This window comes from Periplaneta americana, chromosome 15 (assembly GCF_040183065.1).
Source record: "Periplaneta americana isolate PAMFEO1 chromosome 15, P.americana_PAMFEO1_priV1, whole genome shotgun sequence".
Lineage (NCBI taxonomy): Eukaryota > Metazoa > Arthropoda > Insecta > Blattodea > Blattidae > Periplaneta > Periplaneta americana.
The window spans coordinates 47544509-47562776 of NC_091131.1; the positions used below are offsets into that span (position 1 = coordinate 47544509).

The 18268-nt window shown below is 34.9% G+C and overlaps 1 protein-coding gene across 3 annotated transcripts in view; it reads right to left on the reverse strand.

Annotated features, from left to right (window-relative positions):
• The window catches only part of LOC138714851 (serine-rich adhesin for platelets-like), a 381087-nt gene that overhangs the window by 195696 nt on the left and 167123 nt on the right, over nt 1-18268 (reverse strand). For all 3 annotated transcript variants that reach the window (XM_069847050.1, XM_069847047.1, XM_069847048.1), the window contains exon 2: nt 10536-10748. In XM_069847050.1, coding sequence (XP_069703151.1) covers nt 10536-10709 — 174 coding nt within the window. In that variant the 5' untranslated portion in view covers nt 10710-10748. The remainder of the gene's footprint in view (nt 1-10535; nt 10749-18268) is intronic.

The following is an 18268-nucleotide window of genomic DNA, read 5'->3' on the forward strand; positions in this document are numbered from 1 at the left end:
AGTTCCAAAACTTCATAAGTAGGCCTACTATTACTTTCTTTTTTTTATTATGGTTTTATTTTCATGTTGTTTAGTGTCGATTTTATTATGCTATTATTATTATTTTTTGTAATATGTTAGTAGTCTGTTCTTTAACTTTTTGTTAATTTTAACTGCTTGTATACTTTGTGACCTGGTGGAGTGTAAGAGAAGGCCCTATGGCCTTAACTCTGCCAGTATAAATAATAATAATAATAATAATAATAATAATAATAATAATAATTATTATTATTATTATTATTATTATTATTATTATTATTATTATTATTATTATTATTAAACCAGACATCATTTTTCAGGATGCAAGGAAAACATAAATTTTGTTTACCAAACTGCAATTTTTGAACTCTTGAATTATTTACCACCAAAATAAAAATAAAAAATAATTAATAGAAGCAAGTTGAGAAAAAGAAGTTCATGATTTCCTCATATGCTTTAAATAAGCCCGCCATCGGTCCCTATCCTCAGCAAGATTAATCCAGTCCCTACCATCATATCCTATTTCTCTCAAATCCATTTTAATATTACCCTCCCATCTACATCTCGGCCTACCCAATGGTCTCTTTCCCGCTGGTCTCTCAACTAACACAAGGCCTGACGGCCTTATCTCTACCAGGTTAAATAAATAAATCTAATCTAAATCTAATCTAATCTATATATATTTCAGGATTCGCCCATACGTGCTACATGTCCTGACCATCTCAAACATCTGGGTTTAATGTTCCTAATTATGTCAGGTGAAGAATACAATGCGTGCAGTTCTGCGTTGTGTAACATTCTCGTTTCTCCTGTAACGTCATCCCTGCAAGCCCCAAATATTTTCCTAAGCACCTAATTCTCAAACACCCTTAACCTCTGTTCCTCTCTCAAAATGAGAGTCCAAGTTTCACAACCATACAGAACAACCGGTAATATAACTGTTTTATAAATTCTAACTCTCAACTTTTTTGAGAGCAGACTTAATGACGAAAGCTTCTCGACCGAATAATAACAGGTATTTCCCATATTTATTCTGCGCTTAATTTCCTCTCGAGTGTCATTTATATTTGTTACTGTTGCTCCCAGGTATTTAAATATTTCCACCTTTTCAAATGATAAGTTTCCAATTTTGATATTCCCATTTCGTACTAAGTTTTGGACACGAGACATAATCATATACTTCGTCTTTTCGAGGTTTACTTCCGAACCTATCTCCTTACTTGCTTCAAGTAAAATTCCCATGTTTTCCCTAATAGTTTGTGAATTTTCTCCTAACATATTCATGTCATCCGCATAGACAAGCAGCTGATATAACCCTTCGATTCCAAACCCTCTGTGTTATCCTGAACTTTCCTAATGGCATATTCTAGAGCGAAGTTAAAAAGTAAAGGTGATAGTGCATCTCCACGCTTTAGCCCGCATTGGAAAAGCATCAGACAGAAACTGGCCTATACGGACTCTGCTGTACGTTTCACTGAGACACATTTTAATTAATCGAACTAGTTTAATACTGGGAATACTAAATTCAATAAGAGTATTATATAAAACTTCTCTCTTAATCGAGTCATATCCTTTTTCGAAATCTACGAATAACTGTTATGCCCTATTGTGCCCATCAAGGTCGGTGGACTGTCAGTCGCTATCGTGAGAGTGATAGCGACGGACCGTCCACGGACCTTGTGTGCTCTTATACTCCCATTTGTTCTCCAATAACTGTCGAATACAAACAATCTTATCAATAGTCGATCTATTATGTCTAAAGCCACATTGATTAGCTTCAACAAAATAACACATTGAAATATGCATGTATCAAGTTCTGATACGAAGTTGTTTGCATATATGAGGTTTTGTTGCAACATAAAAGTTAATAGAAAATTTGATCAGTCATAAATTAAGGTTTTATTATTTAATCCAAATCGGAAATAGTAATTGTTTTACTCTTATATATGTTTATTGCAATTAGTAGAGATGAAGGGATAATCCTCTTTAATATTTTAAATTAAATGTCAATGAAAATGTGTGCAGTTGAAACTTCTGCTATCTTTTCACACCCTCAAGTCAAGATCATCTAGATCTCTATTCCGTCAAGATCACAGCACTTTTTTCAATAATGTCAATTTCACCATCAGAAATTTCCTAGCAAAACTTGGAGCTGCAATTTCACGCTGCTCATCACAGATTTTTTTTTTCTTCCCAGTATTGCATCAACATCTTTGAGTTTTGCCGCCAAGAAGCAATGTTTTCAATTCAGACCTCAAGTAAAAATATGAATTCACCTTAATATTACAGAGAAAATACCAAATAAGGTGTTGTTTGCTTTAAGGGGATGCGCTACTGAAAAATGACAGTTTTTGAAGAAATGTCATGTTTTTTTTTTTTTTAATTTTACTCTTCATATGCTAAATTCGAATGCTCCATTAACACAACCTGTGTTTCAGCTATAATATGCACTATAAAAAACATAGAAAACTCTTGTTTTAGATTCCAAAAAACGGTTTCCAAAAATAAACCTGTTATTTTCAAATTTTATTTTTAAAAGAGTTATTTCTTGACTTAGATCATTGAAATTTTTCTGATTAATTCATAATCATGATCATAATATGTTGTTAAAATTTCAATACATTATCTCTTAAAATGTAGAAATTAGAAAATTCAGCAGCCATCCCCTTAAAATCCCAGCTGATACTGTACAGTTTCTGTGCTGGCAGAAGTATGGAATGAGAACGTATGAAATTTTAAAACAAAATGAGCATTTGGGTCATCTAGATGAATAAGAATGTATGAAGTTATGATTCAAAATGCCTATTCTTCATGTATGATATTTTGAGACAGAATGACTGAATGTCTTACGAAAGTTTTGGAACAAAATCCTTATTTTATAACTAAAAAAATAAAACTCCTAAATAATCAGATTGACACAAACATTTGGTGTAGGCCTACTATGATACAGAGGTACCATCTGAATTGATTGAAGTAGATATCTATTTTTTTTTTTTTTTTTTTATTTTTACACTTATCAAGTTTTGTAACTTACCGTTTCCTATACCAAAAATTAAGTAATTTAATACGTACCTAAACAAGAGGATTAACTTTCGTTCTCTCAATTACACACAAATTAAAGGCATTCCCTACAGTAACAAAACTAAGAGGTTTTCATGAGAATGCAATTTTCAGCATTCCAAATAACGACAATTTTTTTTAACATATCATCTGCCTTTCTGTTTCTTCGTTCGTCAGACTGCATAGGTATGGAGCTCTGTATAAGTAATGGTGATATACAACATTCTTCTAACAATCCTTTGTTGTATTAAATTCTCTGCATAAACTATTTCTGAGTGTAATCTGATATTTATTTCTTGAATATAATAATAATAATAATAATAATAATAATAATAATAATAATAATAATAATGGTTTTATTTAACCTGGCAGAGTTAAGGCCGTAAGGCCTTCTCTTACACTCAACCAGTATTAAAACTTGCTTACATAATTGAACATACAACTGGATCGGAATTAAGTGATTACATACTAATATGATTTAGGTACATAATGAGATCGAAAGAAGTAGTTATATAAAAATTTACCTCATAAAATAAAAATAAACATAGTGAAATACATATTAATGTTGTTAGAATCAAATAGAATCGCACAAAAACAGAAGCCGATAATTCAATAAAAAATGTACACGGTAAAAAATAAAAAATAAACACATTAGAATAAATATTAGTGTTAATTACAAGTAAGTATGATTCACATTATTAAACCAGAAACCGACAATTGAGTAAATGTACACAATAAACATACAGACTAATAATAAAAAAACAACACAGTGGGATACATATTGGTGTTTAGTGTTAAATAAACATGATTACGCAATAAAAATAAGAAACAAAAAATAAAAATAAATACAGTGGAATACATTGCATTAAATATTTGCAACGCGTTAGGTCTGGCAACTCATCATAAGATATTTTGCTATTAACATTTAAAAGAAATTAAACTTCGGCAGCCCTTGACTTCAGGCGGCAAAGAATTCCAGTGACGAAAAGTAGCAACAGTGAAAAGAAAAATAAAGAGATGATGTGTAGAGTGGTATTTCTAGCATGTTATATTGTGACCGAGTATTTAAGTTATGATAGCGAGAAAGATAGTCTATTGATCTCAGAAGCGCTACTGTATCTTCACTTATTTATGCTTCTCTTGAGTCTTGCCATAATAAATTCCTGGGTACTCTATTGTACGCTTTTTGTAGGAAAATAAAAACCAGTCCTATATCTTTCTATTTTTGCTTGCATTTTTGCAGAAATTACATTAATGTGAAAATGTGATCTATACAGATTTTCTAACTGAAAAAACCACTTTGTTCCTCTGTATTATTATGGTATTGGTCTTTTAAAGGTTGTTTCATTATTCTGGCAAAAGTTTCCTAATAATAATAATAATAATAATAATAATAATAATAATAATAATAATAATAATAATAATAATAATAATAATAATTAGTGCATAAGCGTATGTAGACCTATAGTCCTTTCAAACTGGACCTTGCAGTGTGGAAGTGTAGAACAATTAAACCAGGGTACGTGTACTGTCCACAGTACACTATCTAGATCACCCGACAGATAAGATGACGCAAGCAGCTCTGAAAGCTGCGGTTTGAAGGACACATATTGAAAGTGGCCAAAGGGTTTTCTGCTAACAATGAACAACGGCTTATTGTCGACACCCGGACCACCACAACGATTGCTAACACGACAACATGCAGTAAGTATTGTCTCCGTGACTTGTACTGAAAAGACTGCCACAAGAGAGAGAGAGAGAGAGAAAAGTCGATGTTACGGAGATGACACACGTTTTCTGAGTCAATAACTATTTTATTACAAAATATTTATAATACAGATTTAGGCTTACATCATACTTAAAGGTATGTTAATATCTATTTTATTACAAAATAATTATTAAAAAAACTTAATAATAATAATAATAACAATAATAATAATAATAACAATAATAATAATAATAATAATAATAATAATAATAATAATTTTACAGTTAGCTACATATGAAAGTCAAGGGAATTACTATAATACAGACGTGGTCAAATTATTAACAAAATGGACGATTTTTATGATAATTCTGTTTACAAAATTTGACTTTTCAATTTAGACTACATTTGACAATTTTGGATATTTCCATCATTACAGTAGACAGAAATATGCAAAAATGTCAACTGTAGTTTAAATTGAAGAGTCAAGTTTTGTAAAAATATATAATAAAAGTCTTCAATTTTGCTAATAATTTGTAAATTAGCAAAATTGTCAACTGCATTGAAGAGTCAAATTTTGTAAAAATATAAAACAAAAATCTTCAGTTTTGCTAATAATTTCGAAATATTCAAAATGTCAACTGTAGTATAAATTGAAGAATCGAATTTTGTAAAAATATACAACAAAAACCTTCAGTTTTGCTAATAATTTGTAAATATGCAAAAATATCAACTGTAGTCCAAATTGAGGAGTTAAATTTCAAAAATATACAATACAAATCTTCAATTTTGCTAATAATTTGGAAATACACAAAAATGTCAACTGTAGTCTAAATTGAAGAATCATATTTTGTAAAAATATATAATAAAAATCTTAAATTTTGCTAATAATTTGTCCACGTCTGTAAACTTATTAAAGAGGACAGAAAATATCTATTTAGATTTAGATTCGCACCTCGATTTACTAGCTACCTCTGAGCAACGACCATAACAAGGAGGAGCAAAGGGAGTTATAATCGTTGGCAAAGAGTATATTCCGTCGATGCTGCTGCCACCTACAGGCAAATTACTTGAAAATGCGTCAAATCAGATTTTTTCAAAATACAAGTTACGAAAAGGAGGACATTTCTTGATTTTTTTTTAAATCCGCCCGGACCCCGGACAAAGGCCTAAAAAGGACATGTCCGGACAAAAGAGGACGTCTGGTCATCCTTCTTATACATCGATGATAAATCCTAAGATGAAAGTTCTTAGATGTTAATTATATGGCGCTTAATCGATCAGGAATAAAATCCAATCATCTTCAAAGAAGTCTGATCAGAGATACTTAAAGTCGTAATTTCTTTCCACCCCATAAAGTGTGAACTGAAATTAGAAGTGGACAAATACATTTACACTAATGTTTGTGGAAACTGCAACACAAAGAAAGATTTTTTTTCTCCATGGTGCTACAGCCGGCTGCTGGCCTCACGCCCACATGTCGAAGCAGAGGTGGACGATCATACAACCAGAATGGAGGTATCGTGTGGTTAGCACGATGATCCCCCCAGCCGTTATAGCTGGCATTCGCAACCGGATTCCGGTACCTATCGTAGCTCCCCAAGTGCATCACGATGCTGGGTGGACACCGGTCCCATACACTGGCCGAAATTCCATGAGACAATTTCTTCCCTCATGAGGACTCGAACCAGCGCGCATTCCGTAACGAGAGTCCTAGGCGAGTTGTCTTAGACCGCGACGCCATGGCGCGGGACCCAAGAAGGATACATATGGCTAAAATGAAATTGATACTATAGATTAGGTACATGACAATACACAAAAGATTAGAATTACAGAACTGTATCTGATCTGTGACCATGAGATTTCAGCATGGTGTGAAGCCTCCATGCGCTGCAATCAGAGCCTCTAAGCGTCTGGCATGGAATCAAAGAAGGCCTGGATATGTTCCGGGACAATCTCCCTCCACGAAGTTTGTATGCGAGTCCACAAAGCCTCAAGATGGATGCTGGAGGACCATGACGAACAAGTTGCCGACCAACCATATCCCAGACATGTTCGATGGGCGACGAAAGTTCTTAGATGTTAATTATATAGCGATTAATCGATCAGAAATAAAGTCCAATCATCTTCAAACATGTCTGATCAGAAATACTTAAAGTCGCAATTCCTGTCCACCCCGTAAAGTGTGAACTGAAATTAGAAGTGGACAAATACATTTACTGTGTAATCGCGATGTTTGAAAGTTAGCAGTGTTTACGAACTGTGACCAAATCACGCCACAAGATCGAAGGTTATTGGCTACCGAACAGATTCTATAAACTGTTTTATGTGCCCATTGTTTAACACGGTCATCGTTGCAACATGCAGCAGCTTTCATTTGACGTGATCCAAGGGAAAAGAACCGAAGGCAGAACCGTTGGAGAGAGCTGATATCGAACTCAGGAGACTGGGATTGGAATTCCAAGACTTCTTAGGCTGTCGTTCTCTAGTGGTTACCACGCTCGGGTCGCGGGTTTGAAGTCAACCGTGGCAATGGATTTTAATAGTGATTAAAATCTTATTATTGCTTCCTGCGTAAACGAGAAATATACGAATGCAAAACTTATAATATGACTGAAGAGGATATTGCTTTTATCTTTTATGCAGTTTATCCGAATTCAACGCAATGCACACACACCTTGCGTACACATAAGTTACTCTTAAGTTTCTGTTCAACATTTTAATGTTTCATAACTGAGCCTTTCCCTGACTAAACTCCACTAACAGCCACTGAAAGCAATATTATAAGTAGGTCTCGGATATTTACGTAAATTTCTATTTTATACCAATGTACAGTCTCAGACACAAGATAACTGATGGCACGACTCTTGGTGAAAAAGTTTTCCTTGTATTTGTTCTAGCTACTTAGAGGCGACAACGAAACAGAATGAATGTTATTACCTCAACTACAGTCCGCATTTCACGAGAAGGTCCGAGCAAGGAATGCGAGTTTTCCCCCACTCTTATAACCTATCCCCGACACGGAACCGGCCGGCCATTGACTGAGCCTTGTTTGTACCAGCCCGCCAATGACACCACTCCCATCCACCTGCTCCTTCAAGAACGCTGAGCTACTGGCTTACTCTCTCCTCTTACACCGCAAGGACCATACTCCCCTCGTAGGGACCTTCTCGTGAAATTTGGACAGTAGCGGTTTGCTTGTGAACCTGATCGCTCGTCCTCTGATCATGCGCAGTGCCTCCTTTCTGGATCTTTGAAAATATCTGAACGCCATCAATTATTTTTAAGACTGTACATCTGATAATCTGAAAGCAGACATAGCCTACACGGATAAAAATTAAGCAATCCTAGGAAGTTTTAAATTGCCCAAGTTATTTTTGCCTTTTTTTGGTATACACGCCTTTTGATTTTTAATTGGGTTTTTATTGTCTTTCTTACTTAAAACTTATTTTTCACTGTTAAGACTAAGAAAGAATAAATTTTTTTAAATCTTAGTATAAATAAACAGTGAATTCTCATGTGATTTATATAAAACGGGTGTTTTTTTTTTTTTAATCTTCCCATTTCTGTTTGATAAAATCTATGAAGTTGGAACTTCTTTCTGAATGTAGAATATCTCTGGGAGAATTGATTATCTTCATAGTTGATGTTGAAAATAACCTCCTCCTTCCTGTACACAAATTCGTACCCGTCGTTCCATGTTTCTCGCAGTTCGCTGCAACAATTCCTCCTCAATTCCATTGATTTCGGTGATTATAGCCTATTGTCCTTCAAATCGTTAATTGTTTGTGGTCGATTTTTATAAAGTCTATTTCTAAGATAACTCCAGAAGAAATAATCCCATGACATTAGATCATGTGATCTGGGTGGCCACAATTTGTTAGAAATTACTGTATCGTCTTATCAAAGTGACTTGCGATCAGGTTGAAGGATTCAACTGACGTGTGTGATGTTACTATCGTCTTCTGTGTCACTTGTTGTTGTTCATTTGTTATTATTTGTGATACGGAATACACATTTCTCCAAAGAGGGACACAATACCGGCCAAAGTCAAAAATTTGAAAACAACCAAGATCTTTGCTGAACGAGACTGACAAACGTCGGACATCTTGCCTGACCAACGTAGCGGAAGATGTTAGGAACACGCACAGGAAGAAGGAGATCATTTTCAACATCTACTGTGAAGGTGAGCAATTGAAGCGGTGAGATCAACAACAATTCAAGTCCACTTTTGGTCATTCAATTTTTGCAAATTTGAAATTAAATTTTGGATATTTCCACAAGTGTTAAGACTTTAAAAGTTGGTATAATACTTTGTCTTGATCCCTAAAACAACCAGAAATATTACGTGCAAGAAATAATAATTAGGTGAGAAATAAAAAAAAGGTTTTTTGCATTTTTCTCGAAACTTCTGTAAATGGACTTGAAATGGTTATTTATCTCACCGCTTCAATTCTCCCAAAAATGGTTAGCCAACTCTGTGATGTAACGGTCAGCATGTTGATCTCTTACGCAAAGGGCCCGGGTTCGATTTCTGGTCGGGTTGAACTTCCTGATTGAGGTTTTTCAGGGTTTTCTCCCAACCATAAGGCAAATGCCAGGAAATTCGGCCACAACATTCCTGAATATCACCGACTTCATTCGTCATCAAAATCATATTAATAACAAATCAGAAATAAGTCTACAAGCGCTGTCTAGTTCACAACAACAGAAGCAGTCCCAACAATAGTACACAGGTCTTCGGATTTCACCCATAAGATTAACTCGCTATATGACCAAAGATGTTTTAAAGCGAGTATAAAAATAACAGCAAAAAAGAAAAAGATGGTTGTTCTTCAGTTGGTTCCCAAACAATATATCAACAACGTGAGTAGGTTCCCCATGTTCAAATGAGTAGGCTACCTCCGTGGAAAATGATTGAATGTAACATCAAATATCAATAACGCGAGTAGGTCCCAAGATTGTGTGGGACGGGGATGTTAATCGATCATGTAGCACAGTAGTGGCAGTGTTCAAATATCAACAACGGGGATGAGGTGGGCTAGTTATTGACTATAACGCCACCTATAATAATCGATCATGACCCGTGGCTTCATCTACATTAAAATATAAATGCCGATCATAAGTTTCAGTGATTTGCAGAGTAGTGACAGTGACAGTACAGGACAGCCGTGGCTTCATATACGTTGAAATAGAAATACCGATCATAAGTTTCAGTGATTAGCAGAGTAGTGACAGTGAAAGTACAGGACACGTTTGTTACAAATTTTTACCAGTAAAGAAATGAAATTATGAAGTTATTCAACGTAGCGTGTCCGCCAAGCACAAAACATCTTTAACCTATCTACTATCATAGACAGTAGTTGATGGTCCTAAGTCTGTATAAAATGGGAAGGAAATGTTTTCTGCCTTGGTCTAACGCGGGAACCAATTGCAGTACACAGGAGAAATCAACCTGGAACCAACTCGGGTGTAGCTCTGGGACGAACTGGGAAACGACTCACAGATTTGGGAACCAATTCCAGTACGCCCGTCTACTACTTGAAAGGGTGATGATGATGATGATGATGATGATGATGATGATGATGATGAAAGGGTGGTGGTGATGATGATGATGATAATGATGATGATGATGATGATGATGATGAAATATGAAAAATATTTGGCGTTAATTTCATTCTACACAGAGTGAATCGTGCAAATCCTTGTGTCCTTATAGCTGGCAGGAATGGTTTATAATGTGCTGCCGTACCTTGCCGTACTTGTGGCTGGTGTTGGAGGTGTTGGCGGCCCAGTGCCCTGTCTCCACTCTGGCGTGCTCCAGCATGCCCGTGAGGCGGTCCAGACGCGACCACTCCTCCACGTTGTGGCGCTGGAAGGGCATGGACCCACTGCCTCCAGCTCGCGGCGACGGTATCACCTCCATCTTACCCAAGGGTCATGTCATTCTCACAGTGACACTTTCCTGCAACAAACAGCAAGTTTTTAGTTACGGACGTGGTTCTGTAATAGGAAAATAAAGTTACAATGAAGGAATATACAGAGCGATTCTCTGACTTTCTTCAAAACTTTTAGGGGTGATAGAGGAGATCATTATGAACTACTTTCGTTTTATAAGAACCCGTGTCCCGCGATGGGTAGCTTTCAATTGCTGCATGCGCTCTCATTTTTAGTGGAAAAAGGCATGCACTATTGAATGCGTTTCGTTCACTCTTGTATGTATTGCTTGAATGCGTAAAGTTGTAAGAAACATTGAACCACGTAGATCAGCGGTGACCAAAACGGGTGTCGTGATTACATAGTGTAATCACAGACATTCAAACGGGCACGAGGAGTTTCCTGTGTTTCATTCACGTACTGAAGGCAAGCAGTGGCGGTATCATGTTTCTCTACAAACTCTGTCCCTACAAGCAGTAAGAGGTGGTTTCGTAAAGAATGAGAAGGAAAACTTTTTTGTTGTTCTGTCGGACAAAATGTAATATGTTTACTTTGATCAACTGTTCAATTAGGAATATATAGAAACATTAATTGCCACGCTGAATAATTTATTATTATTATTATTATTATTATTATTATTATTACTGACCACTAATTATGTGTTTCTATAATTAATCTATACGTGCATGAATATTGATATTTTTATATCTTCTCTCTAAAAGGATAAAATTATTATGTTTTATCTCAATTTTAATCTTCTTAATCTTTAAATGAGGGTAACTATTTATTAGTTATTCATTTACTAATAATAATATTGTAGAAAAACTGATTCAATATTATGTGCCAACGAACTGTTAAACGCCAGGAATTGACAGTCTTAAATCATAGCCAGGAAGAGAAAGATGAGATAAATAAATGTAAGGAAGGGGTTTGAAATATCTCGTGCTCTAAATCCTTTTAATAGAACAAAATTTCTCAAAAGAGTAATGATTAAAATAAATTAAATAACTTGTCCATAAGAAGTTTTTAATTTTGAAAAACTACGAATTTCTCGATCAAGTATCCAGAGAAGAATTTAGAAAATTCCTGATTTTATTCAAGAGGAAGTTTAAAAAAAAGAAGCAAGAAAAATCGTATATTATTCACTGGCTCTTACTGACAGCAGTGACATTACTGATACAGCTAAGCTTGAGATGTTTATCCGCGGGATTGATCAAGATGTTAGTACAGGAACCACCACTGGTTGTAGTTTTCATGCCAAGTACGCTACCTTTCCTCCGTCTCCTTACTTCATAGGCTGCCTGTCGCATGTAATCACTGCTGTTCGAGTTTTGGTCACCGCTGATGTAGATGCACCTTTAGTATCATTCTTTCATCTGCTAAGAACTCCATATTATCACCAGCAAATCTTATGCAATTTATTCCTCTTCCTCTTAATATCACCCCTTTCATGTTTTGTATAACATCCGTTGGTCCGTTGGCCGTTTTGTATATCATCTGACCATATCGTATTCTTCGACATTCTAACAAAAAATAATAATAATAATAATAATAATAATAATAAAATATTTACTGGCTTTTAAGGAACCCGGAAGTTCATTGCCGCCCTCACATAAGCCCGCCATCGGTCCCTATCCTGAGCAAGATAAATCCATCCTCTATCATTATGTCCCACCTCCCTCAAATCCACTTTAATATTATCCTCCCATTTACGTCTCGGCCTCCCCAAAGGTCTCTTTCCCTCCAGTCTCCCAAGTAACACTGTATATGCATTTCTGGATTCGCCATACGTGCTACATGCCCTGCCCATCTCAAACGTCTGGATTTAATGTTCCTAATTATGTCAGGTGAAGAATACAATGCGTGCAGTTCTGCGTTGTGTAACTTTCTCCATTCTCCTGTAACTTCATCCCTTTTAGCCCCAAATGTTTTCCTAAGAACCTTATTCTCAAACACCCTTAATCTCTGTTCCTCTCTCAAAGTGAGAGTCCAAGTTTCACAACCATACAGAACAACCGGTAATATAACTGTTTTATAAATTCTAACTTTCAGAAATAATAATAATAATAATAATAATAATAATAATAATAATAATAATAATAATAATAATAATAATAATAATAATAACCACAAGCAACACAGTTTAGGTGTGTTTATCTCTTTCCGTATCGATAGCTGACACATCCTCGGATGTCAATCTCTTAACAATAACATAATAATAATAATAATAATAATAATAATAATAATAATGCATAAGTCTCATAGACCTGCAAGATGATAAGGAGTTTCATGTTTGATTTATACCATTTTAACATAGTTTCTAAATAAAATAGCGTAATTATTATTATTTTACGTTCTGAAAGGATGCTCAAGAATAAGAAACCGAGTGTAAGGAATGAACCCCAAATATTTGTTCATAACAAATTAACGGAACACTGGAAAAAGTGAAATGAACGTACAAAGCATAACAAACCGTCAGTCTCTATAAACATGGAAATGTCAACTCCTTAAATAGAGAGACTTTAACTGTGTAGAAAGTTTTGGGCACGGAACAGGCTTTGTATACGATTCTTAGAAGAAAGAAGAAGAAGAAGAAGAAGAAGAAAAAGAAGAAGAAGAAGACGATGATAAAAACGACGATGACAAATTCCATCTGTAGGTCCGTTGGTCGTTTCTTTTCACCCAAGAATAGTGAATTTATCTCATTGCGTGTAAGAAGGTCTCGAGAGAGTCGGCGCGTTATGTAACTATTGTTAGCTTAACACTATAAAAGATATGCCGCGACGACTTTGGGAATAAATATCTGCCAGAGAGAAAGAGGCAGACAAGGACGAGCTCTGAGTTTAATCTTGACAAAACGGTGTTTAAAAGAGGCTGACAGAGATACGTAACAAGATGCTGTATTACGTAAATTGTAGGCCGCACTCAACAAACGAACGGATATGCTTTCATTGTTCTGCGTGCGAAAGTATAACCCCAGACACAAGAAGTGTTTGCTTAAGGAGAAAAACAGGAGATTTGTAACAATCGCACATGTGATGTATTGTTTCAATGAAGTTCAAGTACTTGGGAACCCTAACAACACACAAACCATTTTACATTTTCTCACAGCACAATTCTCTATTCTTATATTGAGTACAGGTTTGTTAGCCTTGAAGTTGGGGGTTCGATCAGATATACTATGTTAATACTTTTTCTATTTGTTGTTGGTTTGTTGGTAATCCAAACTGTTCTTAGGCAAGTTCCATGAGGTTATGTTTTATGAAGACAGAATTTTGTCAAGGGAGGGTCTTTATTAAAAATATTTACAATTTACATTATCGGTACGGCACTTAGAATTCTGTGTATTATTATTATTATTATTATTATTATTATTATTATTATTATTATTCCCCTCAGTCCTAGCATTAAACAGTACTTTTTTAAATCCCGCCATCTCAAGAAGAATGTTTTAAATTTTCTTGAAAGTAGTTGAGGATGTTTAGAAGAGACGGCAGTACCACCTAAACATGAATTCAACCAAATTAATTTACATACCAGCCTCACATGCTCCAAGATCGCTGTTTCTGGAAATAAGGATATGTAACGTATGCATGTAGGCAAGTCACTGGATTATTGATAATATTAAAAATAAATATTATATTGAATGTGTTAAATTGTTATGTTTGATGGCATAATCAGATTCGTACCTTAAGACATTTGTATATATTGCTTTAAAATTGAGGTATACGTTGTGTCTCCTATGGGAGAAGTCAAGCTTCTAGATTTAAAGTAAAAATTGTTATTTTATATCGCATATTATGAAACAAAACTGAATATTCGATCAGAGTTAATGTAATTAATTTACAATACATTGAGTCCAAAGGTCTCCTAAAGAATACATCAATTTTGAGTTACTTTCATTACTCGATTTTTTTTTCTTAATTTGTTCATCAATATATAGTCCATTTGCAACACTGTATTAAAATTTCATAGATTTCTGAACCCCAAAATTTTCTCCAGGACTGAGGAGGTTGTTATTATTATTATTATTATTATTATTATTATTATTATTATTATTATTATTATTATCAGCTGAGTTTTCACAGGAGGTGTGAAACTAGTTCCGGGAAGAACATTCGCGACAACATCGTCACACTACGGCTGCGAAGAAACATTTGCCAATGTGAAATTTCCACTAACCTTACGAGGATCACTATGCGACTTTTTGATAAAAAAAAAAGTTTAAAATTGAGCTTTGCGGTTTTTAAGACATATCAAAGAACCCGGAACGAATATGAAGTTTATATTAAAAATGTGAACCGTCAAATGCACAAAAAGTGTAGGCTTCGTTTTAGTATAAGATCGGTACTAGGCGGTAGGCTCTCTATAATAAAGCAAGCATTATTATAACAAATTCGAATGTTCCGTAGCAACCAAGCACAGGGATTATGTTGAAGGAGGGGTAGGAGGACTATGCCTTATGTCGATGTAGATTTTGTTACTGTGACAGTGAAAAATTAGAGAGGGGGAAACGATTAATTTTAGATTAAAAATTACTCAAATCTAAATAATGTCAATTTTTAAAAATGTTCAAGTTGCGTACGCCCCTGAATGAAGATAACAAATAGTCCACTGTGTTCTTTGTTTAATTGATTTAAGTTGCACTTGCTGTTAGAATTATGAAGAAACTTATTTTTTTGTATACCCATCTTCTCTTTGTATTCCGTTTTCTCTTTGTATCCTCCTTGTACTCCTTGTCTTTCCCTTGTTTCTCTAGTCTTTTCCTCGTTTTCTCATGTTCTCTTTATACTCATTTTCTTTCCCCTATTCTCCTTGTTTTTCCATTTTCATTGTTCTTCCCTTGTATTCTCTTGCTTTCTTTGTAACCCTCTTCTTCTTGTACTCGCCTTATTCTTCTTGTCTTCATCTTGTTTTCCTAGTCTTCCCCTTATTCTCCTTGTTTTTCTCTTGTTCTCGAGTTTTCCTCTTCTTGTGTTCCTTTCAGTCTTCTTGTCTTTCCTCTATTCTCCTTATTTTTCCCATTTTCCTTGCTCTTCCCTAGTTCATCTTGTACACTTTGTAACCCATTCTCCTTGTATTTTCCTTATTTTCTTTGACTTCATCTTGTTCTCCTAGTCTTCCCCTTATTCTCGTCCTCATCTTGTTTTCCTAATCTTCCCCTTATTCACCGTGTATTCCGTTTGCTCTCTTTATATCTCCTTTCTCCTTGTATTCGCCTTATTCTCCTTGTCTTCTTCTTGTTTTCCTACCCTTCTCCTTGTTCTCCTTGTCTTCCTCTTGTTTTCCTAGTCTTTTCCTCGTTTTCTCATACTCTCTTTATTCTCCTTGCTTTTCCATTTTCCTTGTTCTTCCCTTGCTTTCCTTGTATTCCTCTTGCTCTCTTTGTAACCCTCTTCTTCTTTAGTCTCCTTATTCTCCTTGTCTTCATCTTGTTTTCCTAGTCTTCCCCTTATTCTCATTGTTTTTCTCTTGTTTTCCTTGAGTTTTCCTCTTCTTCTTGTCTTCCTTTCAGTCTTGTCTTTCCCTTATTCTCCTTATTTTTGCCATTTTCCTTGCTCTTCCTTAGTTCCTCTTGTATTCTCCTTGTTCTCTTTGTAACCTCTTCTCCTTGTATTTTCCTTATTTTCCTAGTCTTCCCCTTATTCTCCTCGTCTTCATCATGTTTTCCTAGTCTTCCCCTTATTATCCTTGTATTCCCCTTGTGCTAGTTGTTCTATGTAAAGACATGCAGAATAGTAAAACCAAGCACCTGTTAATTTACTTTTTCGTTTCCAATATCCTTGTAAACATCTGATCTTGACCTCCGCGCCAGGAGCGCTCCAGCAATGACTGCTCATTCCATCATTAAACTTTCCACCCCTAAAGCAAAGGACGTTACTAATGTGATCATACACCCATGCCCGAAGCGGGATTCGAAGACACGATCCCAGCGAGTGGCTGGCAAAACGCCGCCCACGCCTTCAACCTTGAGGCTATAGAGATTGACCACAGATTATTTTCCTAGATAAAAAGTGGAACGAATTGGAAGCAATTCTATTTAGGACAGTCCCTCCAATAACAGGTCGAGTTCTAATAAACTACTTTCCTTGAAATTAGTGGGTAGAATGTTTATCGTTATATTTAATGTTAGTATTTAAGGACCAGTGTGTTGCTCTCAGTTAATGAGTTCTCAGTAAGTTGACCAGGGTTCGATCACCAGCAGTTCTTTGTACAGTCGTGGACAAAATGGGATCTTATGTTTTAGATAGAGAACCTAAAAAGACGTAGGAATTAATAATAGCCTACAAGTGAGAGAAAGGAAGAAGTGATCAAAACGGCGGGATAGAAGAAAATAAGAATTCGCTTATTGAATAGAATACGAATGCTTAAATTTTCAGGCGTACAATTGTAGAAGCAATTTGTACATTGACTTTCTACTCCGTAAATAGGGATTCAGATTTCTGTGATGGTACTCGTACTAATGGCTTCTGAACAAAATAATATGCTGCGTTTTGTTACCGGCAAAATGTTTAAGATTTGTTAATGAAGTTAAGCGGTATTTTTTCGGATAACTTCAAATTTTTCTATCACTTTATTTCTACTACTGTTCATCAATAAGATATTCTTATCCGTAATTAAATAATCAAAATGTGAACCTAATACTCAGTGGACACACGGAGAATTCTATATATGCGAATTTTGAAATGGAGAAGTACTTTTATCACATTACAGTTTCCCATGAATGAAAAAGTGCAAACCAAAATTGTCATATATTTGCTTATGATCTTCAATAAAATTAAGATCATACATCATACAAAGCTTTAAATTATGGCATGTGCATTATCTTTATCATACACCTAACAACGCTGACTGATAATGCGTCGATAAATAAACGACTGAAAGAAGAAAAAACACGACAATAGTTTATATTGCCGTTTTCATGTCAGTTAAACCGAGAATGTTTTTATAAATTTTACAAATAAATACGTCTACTTCCAGTGACAAATCTGTTATATTTCCGTGATCTAATTTAATTTTTATTAAAGTTGTTTCATAAAGACATTTTATAGCATTTATTAAATTATTTTGAACTTGATAGTATTCCATAACTTCCCCTAATTTGTGCCTCTTTATTCGGTAATATGCTTTTTTAAAATCTAAAAATAATAAATAAAGTGGACAATTGAATTTTTTCCTCATTTCTATTAATTTCTTAACTACGAATAGGCTATAGCATCTATGCATGAACGGCCTTCCCGAAATCCGAATTGTTCTTCGCCAATTTTTCTTCTGTTATTTTTCTTTCAAAATTGCTGCATATAATTTGGATGCTGTGACTAAAAGTGATATCCCTCTCTAATCTGAGCATATGTTCTTATCCGCCTTTTTATGAATATGTATCTGTAATGATGTTTCCAATCGCTTGGTGTTGTCCCGTGTGGCCAGATAGCATTAAAAATTGGGACAAATCTGATATGAAGTATTTTGCCCCCATATTTCTATAATTTCATTGCGATACCATCAATTCCACCGGATTTTTTATTTTTCATGTTTTTTGTGTGCCTA